The sequence below is a fragment of the Zingiber officinale genome, chromosome 5A (assembly GCF_018446385.1).
Source record: "Zingiber officinale cultivar Zhangliang chromosome 5A, Zo_v1.1, whole genome shotgun sequence".
Classification (NCBI taxonomy): domain Eukaryota; kingdom Viridiplantae; phylum Streptophyta; class Magnoliopsida; order Zingiberales; family Zingiberaceae; genus Zingiber; species Zingiber officinale.
Window position 1 is genome coordinate 151,996,871 of NC_055994.1, and position 10,006 is coordinate 152,006,876.

At 43.4% G+C, this 10,006-nt stretch overlaps 2 protein-coding genes across 3 annotated transcripts; one reads left to right on the forward strand and one right to left on the reverse strand.

Annotated features, from left to right (window-relative positions):
• The first annotated feature begins 3,578 nt into the window (after positions 1–3,578).
• LOC121980217 (purple acid phosphatase 2-like) lies at positions 3,579–5,961 on the forward strand. Its single transcript, XM_042532176.1, has 8 exons — positions 3,579–3,847; positions 3,969–4,169; positions 4,261–4,372; positions 4,738–4,964; positions 5,055–5,193; positions 5,266–5,486; positions 5,555–5,676; positions 5,781–5,961. The coding sequence occupies exons 1-8, from the start codon at positions 3,665–3,667 to the stop codon at positions 5,959–5,961; spliced, it is 1,386 nt and encodes a 461-aa protein (XP_042388110.1). The 5' UTR covers positions 3,579–3,664.
• Positions 5,962–6,983: 1,022 nt separating this feature from the next.
• Positions 6,984–9,932, reverse strand: LOC121982540 (50S ribosomal protein L20-like). Of its 2 annotated transcripts, none has more exons than XM_042535689.1 (3): positions 9,816–9,932; positions 9,042–9,321; positions 6,984–7,362 (listed from the first exon to the last, which is right to left on the reverse strand). In XM_042535689.1, the coding sequence occupies exons 2-3, from the start codon at positions 9,225–9,227 to the stop codon at positions 7,183–7,185; spliced, it is 366 nt and encodes a 121-aa protein (XP_042391623.1). In that variant the 5' UTR covers positions 9,228–9,321; positions 9,816–9,932; the 3' UTR covers positions 6,984–7,182. The 2 variants fall into 2 exon arrangements, with proteins under 2 accessions (XP_042391623.1, XP_042391624.1); XM_042535690.1 differs by having other exon boundaries at positions 9,042–9,271; positions 9,816–9,930.
• Between the last annotated feature and the right edge of the window lie 74 nt (positions 9,933–10,006).

The following is a 10,006-nucleotide window of genomic DNA, read 5'->3' on the forward strand; positions in this document are numbered from 1 at the left end:
CGAGCTCCCTGTGTCAACAAATATGCGGTGAATGGTGTAATTTGCTATTACCGCTTTAACGAGCAGCGCGTCGTCGTGGGGCACTTCTACTCCTTCTAAGTCCCCGGGTCCGAAAGTGATTTCCGGTCCACTTGCCCGTTCTTGACTACAGCCGACCGCGTGGATCTGCAGCTGTCGGACGCGCGCCTTTCTGGCTCGATTGGAGTCTCCTCCGGTCGGTCCGCCGGCAATAACGTTGATCTCGCCCCGGGAAGTATTGTTCCGGTTTTCCTCCTCCCGAGCAGACGGTCGTGACCGTTCTCTGGACGCCCGGCGATTCTCCTGCCTCGGAGATCGGTGCCGATCGGGTGTCTGCTGATGTCGCCTCTCGGTGTGGGTCCGGTCAGCTTCATGAGTCCTATGTCTCCTGTCGATGGGAGGAGACCGCCGTTCGGCTTTCCTGGGAACGGGATTGGACAACAAGGGAATGCTTCGGCAATCCCTCGTGTTGTGTGTATCCGTCTGGTGGAAGGTGCAGAACATAGGGGTCCACCTCCTCTTTGGCTTGGGCCGAGCGGCAGCCACCTCTTGTACGTGAGATCTGGCATGGGGGGGTCGGATTGCATCGGCCCTCGGTCCTCTGGGCGGCTGCTGAGCGGCTTGCTGTTTCCGCTCGGCGTGAGTATGTGCCCGCTCGGCAGGAGCTTCCTTTTTCCGAGCGGCTTGCGCTTCTTCCACATTTATATATTCGTTGGCTCGATGTAGCATGTGATCATAATCTCGGGGCGGCTTTCGGATGAGCGACCGGAAGAAGTCTCCATCCGCTAGGCCTTGCGTGAAGGCGTTCATCATCGTCTCCGAGGTGGCCGTTGGGATGTCCATCGCCACTTGGTTGAACCGCTGAATGTAAGCTCGAAGCGATTCTCTCGGCTCTTGCTTGATGGCGAACAAGCTGACACTTGTTTTTTGATAACGCCGACTACTGGCGAAGTGGTGGAGGAAGGCCGTTCGGAATTCCTTGAAGCTCGTGATGGATCCGTCCGGCAACCTCCGGAACCACCGTTGAGCAGATCCCGAGAGAGTGGTAAGAAAGACTCGGCACTTCACTCCATCGGTGTATTGATGGAGCGTGGCTGTGTTATCAAACTTACCCAGATGATCATCCGGGTCCATTGTTCCATTGTACTCGCCGATTGTCGGAGGCACGTAGTGCTTGGGCAGAGGGTCCCGTAGTATAGTCTCCGAGAATTGGCGATTGATCTGCTCGGGGGAGGAGTCCGCTCGGGGAGCTTTCCCCTTCCTGTCATCCCGCCTTGGCATTTCATCTGAGGAAGATCCTATATCTCTTCGGGCCGGCGTGGCTCCAGGGGTGCGAAATAAGGCCCGATGGAATGCGACGGTGGCTGGAGGTGCTTCCGCTCGGCCACCTGACGCCGATGTTGCTTGCTGCTCCGCCCGCTCGACGGATGCTTTTTGTTTTTGCTCCACGAGTTTGGCGGCCCTTATCTCGACCAGAGCGTCGAGTTCCTCCCTTGAAAGCGTCACCGTGTGCTGTCGTCCAGCCTCGTCCATTGTCTCTGCTCGGATGCAGGAGCGTTCCCACAGACGGCGCCAATTTGATCCTGTCCGAACCAAGAGTCAGCGGACGCTGGGCACGTGGCGCTCTCTGCTGGATCTTCGAGTGCTCCGGCGAACCTGCAACAAACCGGGCCGGGAGGGGTTCCCGGCGACGGTCCTCCGACGCTCAAGTTAGGTAGGCTATGGAGAAAGTGGCTGCCAAATTTGTATCATGCGTACCTTTGGCGAAGTAATAGCCTCTTTATATAGGACGGAGAAAGAATTGATGCACGCCCATCGAGATGCGTACGTGTCAGCAACCCATACCACGGTATGCACTTGTCAGAGAGCTTACCTGATCCCATACTGCTACAGTGAGAGAATGTTCTTTGATGGGACGGCAGAACCCCCGTTGTCAGGCTAGTCGTATGGCATAGCCACACGACTTGACGGCTGTCAGAAAATGTTCCCATCTTTTACCCACCACCTGTCTGGGGAGCCCGGCCCACCGGGCGGGCGGTGAAAGTCCGGACGCGGTGAAAGTCGTCCGGACGGCCCTGATTCTTTGCGTCGTCCGGGGGGTGCTTCCTTCCGCTCGGTCATTGTGCACTGCTTCATTTGAGCGTCGGAACCCTGGTCCCTACCAGGGTGTCTTTTTACTATCAGATTTCCCTTTTTTCCGAGTCCGGTCGGCTCGCCCCTTTCGGGTGAGCCACTGGACCCTTTGACCTCCCCTCAGCGTTGACTCCTTGTGGGGTTCCGGCTTTTTACCGCCGGATCAATTATCTTTAGATCAACGCTGGTGTTGATCTTTAAAAATCAGCATCACCTTGCATATAGAAGAGAGAAAATCGTTATATATATATATATATATATAGAGAGAGAGAGAGAGAGAGAGAGATGTTAAGCTATGGACCATTATTTATGGATTGGTACGGACTCAATGCCATGTCATTATTTTATTAATTTTTTATAAAAAATTTTCTCTTTCTTCTTTTGTTTTTTTCTTCTGCTTCGTTCATTCTCGTTTCGCCGAGAACCAGTTCACCGCGCCACCTGTCACCGGCCATCTGGCCACCGCCCTGCCACCGCCCATTTGGCCACCGCCGGCGGCCTCCGGCCGCCTGGACCCACCCATACTATAGGCCAAGGGATGAACCTGTCGGGGATCGCGGCTGCTGCCGCTGCCCACCGCCGAGTTGAGAGGGGATCTAGTCGCGCCAGATTCAGACAAGATCGCGGCCGGATTCCGGCGCGATCGTGACCGGAATTTGGCGCGATCGCGTCCAATCGCGAGCGCGTCCGGAATCCGGCTGCAATCCCGTCGGATTCCGGTCGCGATCGCATCCGGATTCCGGACGCGCTCGCGACTGGACGCGATCGCGCCGGAATCCGGCCGCGATCTCGCCGGAATCTGGCACGATCGCGTCCAGTCGCGAGCGTCCAGTGGCGAGCGTCCAATCGCGATAGCGTCTGGAGTCCGGCCGCAATCGCCCCAGATTCCGGTGGGATCGCGGCCAGATTTCGGTGGGATCGCGGTCGGATTCCGGAGCGTCCGGAGGCAGTGGGTCAGGCGGCCGGCAGACAGGCAGGTGGCAGCGGCGACGAGGCGCGGTTGCTTCGTTACAGCGAGAAGAAGAAAAAAATTAAGAAAGAGAAAATATTATATTAAAAATATATATATAATATGACATGTCAGTTGGTCCGTAGCAATCTGTAGGATAGAGTCCGTAGTATAACAATTTCATTCTTTTATATATATATATATATATATATATATATATATATATATAAAAGAATGAAAATTCATCAAAAGAGGCAAAACACAAAATAAACTTACATAAATATAAGTTAATCTCACAAGTTGAAATTTTCTTATAAATATAATTTTACCGGCCCTTTATTGACTTATAATTATTTATATTTGATTTTCTTTAAGCCGACTGTATATTCCTGCGCGTGTCTGTTTCAACTGTCAAATCTTATCCCCTTCCTCGTGTTCGGTATTCGGTAAGATGCCGATCCAACACCCGGAATATTCCCCTTCTTACTCGCTCCGCTCCTCTCCGTCCGCCTCTTATTTAACACTCCGAACAGTTTCCACACGATCACAGACACAACCAACAAGATGCATCGGCCAGCAGGAGCTTTCCCCTGCCTCCGCCTCCTCGTGGTTTTGACGCTCGGATCGGTGACCTTCTGCGACGGCGGAATCACGAGCTCTTTCTCGAGGAAGCTCCAGAAGTCCGTCGACATGCCCCTTGACAGCGATGTCTTCCGTGTCCCATCCGGCCACAATGCGCCTCAGCAGGTGACCTTCTGCAATGCTGTGTTTTTGACATCAGTATCAAATGAATGGCTCAGTCAATCTCCTTAGTGTGCACCTCTGAAAAGCTCACTCATCTCCTTAGTTTGGTTTAAATTGAATGAAGGCACATATTACCCTAGGCAACCATGATGGCTCATCCATGATCATCTCATGGGTGACTCAGGATGAACCTGGATCCAGCAAGGTCCTTTACGGGACCGATAAGGATCATCTTCACAAATCTGCTCAAGGGAAGCATACACGATATAAGTTCTACAATTACACCTCAGGTTACATCCACCATTGCACCATCCACCATTTGCAGGTGTGCTTATTGTGTGTGTGTGTGTTTTTTTTCTTACTTGAGCTCCATGTGGGTGTAGTTTGAGATGTGTGACATGAATGATTCTTTGCAGCATGACACTAAGTACTATTATGCTATCGGAATCGGGCATACGGTTCGAACATTTTGGTTCACTACCCCGCCTAAAGTTGGTCCTGATGTTCCTTACATTTTTGGTCTTATAGGTAAGTTCATATATATGCCATGGCTTTATGCAATCTTACAAGTATTGTACACCTTTCTGTTTTTTGCATTTCATTACCATGGTTCTAAGTTAGTAGATTCTCGACATATCCTTTCGGGTGTGGAGGTACCACTTCAGGTAGCATCACCACCAATTTACTAATCATTTGTTAAATCATCTCTATAGATGTTGACACATCCTTTTGGATGAAGGGAAGCCAAACTTTCAAAACCTACCTTGTGTCACTGTACAATCACCTAAACTCCTATAATTCTGTCATTCAAATTCCTTGGTTGCTAATCAATTCAAGTTTTTGAATGAAGAAAACATTATAATTGTGTTTTTATTCATTTGTATGTTCTATAGGCGATCTCGGGCAAACCTATGATTCAAATATCACATTGTCTCACTATGAAGCGAACCGAAAGGCGCAAGCAGTGTTGTATGTAGGTGATCTTTCTTATGCTGATCACTACCCAAACCATGACAATGTCAGGTGGGATACATGGGGTAGGTTCGTCGAGAGAAGCACTGCATATCAACCATGGATTTGGACAGCAGGAAATCACGAACTCGACTTCGCTCCAGAGATCGTAAGCAGGAGGACTACTTCAAGTTCAAGGAAATCATGATGCTATTTATCCATCATTGTTACCCATGACTCGATGTCGATTCTTTTGCAGGGTGAAGCTAAGCCCTTTAAACCATTCACACACAGATATCATGTTCCTTACAGATCCTCAGGCAGCACAGCTCCATTTTGGTACTCTCTGAAGTTGGGATCAGCACACATAATTGTCTTGGCATCATATTCAGCGTATGGTATGAACATCTTTGATGTCTCTTGTTAATTCTTTATGCATTCGTATGATTCCACTCGATCGAATTCGACAGGCAAGTACACCCCTCAGTATAGTTGGCTAGAGGCAGAGCTGCCCAAGGTGAACAGAACTGAGACACCATGGCTGATTGTTTTAGTGCACTCACCGTGGTACAACAGCTACAACTACCACTTTATGGAAGGGGAATCGATGCGAGTGATGTTCGAGCAATGGTTCGTGCAGTACAAAGTGGATGTGGTTTTCTCAGGCCACGTCCATGCCTACGAACGTAGTGTAGGTTGCTTCCTCTCTGGTGTCGTCTTAGAAGACAGCTTCAGTTAAACAAATAACTTGTTTTGCAGCATAGAGTTTCGAATATCGAATCCAATTTAGTGAATGGAAAGTGTGAGCCGGTGCTAGATGGGTCAGCTCCTGTGTATGTCACCATTGGCGATGGGGGAAATATCGAAGGACCTGCAAACAAGTAAGAACCTATGACATAAGTTTGTGCATGAAATTAAACTGTTCTGTTCTTTCTTTTTTGCCCTTTTCATGTATGCCGATCGACTTTGTTGTTCTAAAATGCAGCATGACAGAGCCACAGCCAAGCTACTCGGCTTTCAGAGAAGCCAGCTTTGGCCATGCCGTCTTCGAGATCAAGAACCGGACTCATGCGTACTATGCTTGGCATCGGAACCAGGATGGCAATGAAGTGGTCGCTGATTCTTTCTGGTTCTACAACAGATCCTGGAACTCTGCTGATATTTGATAGTATTAATTGATATCGACATAGCTTTTGTTAGTATTTCTTTCTTTCTTTCTTAAATCAACTGTGTATTTTGCAAACAATAAAAAATAAAAAATGTTCAATCTGTTGTTGCTTCTATGTCCGGAGTTTTGCTGCTTTTGAAGGCTTGTTCTTGATATTTTGCAAACAAACCACAAGCTATTGATGAATATTGTCCATCTTAGGAATGAAAGAATGATATATTTTTAAAAAAAATAATTTAGAAGTTTAAATAACTTTGAAATATTGTTTATACTAGGACGGTAAACGAATCGAGCCGGTTCGCGAGCTTTTCGAGCCGGCTTGAAAAATATTCGATTCGTATTCAAATTTATCGAATTCGAGCCGAACTCGAATATGTTCGAATTTTTTTTCGAGCCGAACTCGAGTCCAAATTATATTGTTCGAGCCGCTTGCGAGCCTTAATATTTATTAATATAAGTTAAATATATATTAAATAAATAAATTTCAAGCTTTTCGAATATATTTTCGAGTAATAATTCAAATGGTTCACGAACATGTTCGAATATTTCGAGCCAAACTCAAACCCGAGCCTTAATTCGAGTCGAATTTGAACCAAACATTTTAAATTTTTCGAGCTTCGAATTGACCTCGAACTCAAATATAACTATTTCGAGCCTTAAATTTTTCTACATATTCGGCTCGATTCGATTCGTTTACACCCCTAATTTATACCCACTTAAAAATAAATCTTCAAAATATTCATTGTATTTGAAATTTTACTTTTAATCCTTATTATGTATGTTTTATCACTACACCATATTATATTTATATATTATAAGAAATAAAATAAATAAATAATTTAATTATGAAACAATAATAAATAAACATATTAAATGAGGATAACAATATATTTAAAAAACTTAATTAATAATAAGAAAATAGAATAAAATTTATTTAAATATACATGATAATATAATAAAAAATAAAGCCAAAAAAGAATCTATATAATCAACCTCAATTAATGGAATAAAACTTAATTGTTATTATAATGATTGTTGTAGTATTAGTTTAGCTCTTATTAAAATGTTTTACAAAACTAGAAGATTACTGTAGTGGAACTGATATTGGCATCAATGCTGTATCATTTACTTTCAGATGAACCCAAAAAAGAGTATTAAAAGTCAGAATCCTCTTATTGAGGCAGCACAGGTACAGAGGCTAAGTTGAAGAGCAAAGTTATCATGCCAAAGAGGATGAACTCAGGTTCTTAGGGACCTTGTTTCCAGGAAAAGCAGTGCGAGAGACGTCGACGAGTGCCTTGAAGCTATATGGCTCATGCATCGACAGTTCAGAAAGAACTTTCCTGTTCAGCTGAATATTCTCCTTCAGCAATCCATGCATGAAGTTCCCGTAATTGACCTGAACGCACAGATCAGACTGTATTAAATTCAGAGTTTGATAAATCAGTGTCATGGAAGACTAATGGTTTTATTTAACACAAGTTTCTGCTTGATGCTAGTCGATAAACATGAGCCAAAGATGATATTTTTAAAGCCTGCAAATTGCAGTCTGACTAACTGTAAATGTCAAAACCAATATTTTACTGTCTGGTTGAATTGTTGTGATCTCTCCCTTTGAAAAGGAATTCATCCCAATGCATATATACTACTAAAGCAAAGCTTTATGATCAAGTACAAAGTTGAAAAAACTACAAGTTTAGGGATATGGAATATAAAATGCAGTTAGAAGAATACATTAGGCCATTTTTCTCAATATTAGGTAGCACTTTGAGACTCAAATTAGATTAGGCCATTTTTCTTTGTATCGCTACACGAGTAGATATCAGACGCACCTTGGTCTAGCGATTTTGTCACAGCTAAAAGTATTGGCATGAGATGTAAGTTGAAATGCATAGATGAGTCAGATAAAAGTCTAGATTACTCCACCAACTAACTACCTATACGAAATTGTGTTCATGAGAATACAACTCACAATGTAGATCTATTAATATAGATTTGATGGCGTACCAAGCATTATCAAGTGAAAATTTCTTATTAGAAAAATCAGTTCCATTCACTAGCACTCACCATTCTGCGAGACCTGGTCCAGATAAATAGAAAGGTATATTTAATCAATATTCAAAACCCTAATGGTTTGTTTACTAGGTTGGATGAGTATGACAGAAGAGAAGAGGGAGATGGGATGGAATAATAGCATGGGCATTTAAAAAATTATCAACAATGTGCCCTCTTTTGTTCCTTTCCATCCCGTTGTTCTCTTCCTTATTCATCCACCCAAGCAATCAACTTCTAAACATTGCAAAGTGCACCTGGTTAATAACACCTAGAATCCGTCTCCACTTGATGATGAGATTTTGAAGGACCATTTTATAATGAATCGTATTGGCTAAAGTACAAATATCATTCAGGGAAAACTTAGATAACAAAAGCTAGATAATCAGATAATTCCTCCCATCAACTCAATCAAGCTAAATTGAGTAGGAAATACACCACAAAGAATGCAAACCTACATTTTAGATATTGCACATTCAACCTAACTAGCATGTTACAATATGTACTTTTTTTCCCTTAAGAAAAAGGATCTTTAAGGTAGCATTTCAATGAAATCTTTTCTACCCAAGTGTCCATGTGAATAAAGAGAAAGTCACAATTCACCTTGAACACCAGACAACATAATGAAGCTTAAAGAGAGAAAGAAAACATGATTCAACTATGAGTTGTACTACATTTCTAAATTCATTTTCATTTTCCTTCAGTCCTATGTCTTGTCCAAACAAAAGAATTGCAAGCTACCATCTTTACTGACTTTACTACTGTCACTGAAGTTAATTCTACTCCTTCGGAGCAGCAATTTTAGGGATTGAAAAGCAAAAAGGGAACACTGAAATCTAAAAGTAAGAAAAAGGGAACATAGAATTATGAGGACTTAGCATTAATACTCTGGTTTTTGCAGCAGATAAATTCGATAAACTAACATTTGGAATTCCATCTATCTATTATTATACTAGCAAAAGAGAAAAACTTTAACCAATCATCTCTATTGATTGTTCTAAAAGAAAACAGTTTAAATCAACAAACCCCATGCAAACGCGTGCCAGCATTAATGCGCTCAATCCAGAGGGACCTCATGTCCCTCTTCTTGTTGCGACGATCCCTGTAGGAGTACTGTAGTGCTTTCTCCACCCTCTCTCTCGCTATTCTGATGCAGTTTTTTGCCCTCCCTCTGAATCCCTTTGCCAGCTTAAAAATCTTATCTTTGTTCATTGTGGCACTTCCTACCTTCTTTCTCTTCACTTTCTGTCAATCGTCTACCATTCAAAAACAACCAACTTTTCAGTCACTTCACTGTAATTTGATCCTATAACAAGCAAACAACCCCTGGTTTACAAATAGTAATTTCAAAACATAACGAAAAAAATGCAATCATTCAATGCAGTGATTTATAGAAGAACACTACCATCTCCAAAGTAAAGCAGAACATAACAAATAAAAACCATCACACCTGTTCTAGCAAAATAATAGCATATCGATCAAAGTTATTAACATTTGCAGAAACAATGATTGAGTCATCAATGGACAGTGAAAAAAATCACAAGAACAGACACAGTCTAATAGTATCAATCAAGTGAACGAGCCAAAAAAAAAATTCAAATTGACAAGCAAAGTTACCAATTAATCATCCAACATTAAATTCGCAAACAAGATAACGATGCCTCAAAACAAGGTTGTCCTGATTACTGGTATGCAGAAAACCGATTAAACATAAGAACAAAAACGAGTAAAAAAGATCAATCTTTTCCGTTCGATACATAGAATTTCTAGAAAGTACCGGAACCGTTACTGCTCACTCACCCTGGGCCTTCACGAAGATCTGTATCTTCCCGGAGGAGGGTGCTCCCGGCGCCGCCGGCTGCTTCGATAATGGTTAGGGTTTCGTTAGCGGCGAAGCAGAGGGAAATACGTAGGCACATGGTTTGCTACTTCTCAGGATTCATATACCGTAAAATAAACCAATCAATAACCACTATAGAAAGATAATAAAT

What these genes read in the sequence shown, in the direction of transcription:
- LOC121980217 (XM_042532176.1), top strand. Translation starts at nt 3,665, where the DNA reads ATGCATCGGCCAGCAGGAGCTTTCCCCTGCCTCCGCCTCCTCGTGGTT. An exon ending in GCCACAATGCGCCTCAGCAG is followed by an intron (nt 3,848 to 3,968) that starts GTGACCTTCTGC and finishes AATTGAATGAAG; the next exon opens with GCACATATTACCCTAGGCAA. An exon ending in GCACCATCCACCATTTGCAG is followed by an intron (nt 4,170 to 4,260) that starts GTGTGCTTATTG and finishes GATTCTTTGCAG; the next exon opens with CATGACACTAAGTACTATTA.
- LOC121982540 (XM_042535689.1), bottom strand. Translation starts at nt 9,227, where the DNA reads ATGAACAAAGATAAGATTTTTAAGCTGGCAAAGGGATTCAGAGGGAGG. An exon ending in CTGGCACGCGTTTGCATGGG is followed by an intron (nt 7,363 to 9,041) that starts GTTTGTTGATTT and finishes CTGTGCGTTCAG; the next exon opens with GTCAATTACGGGAACTTCAT.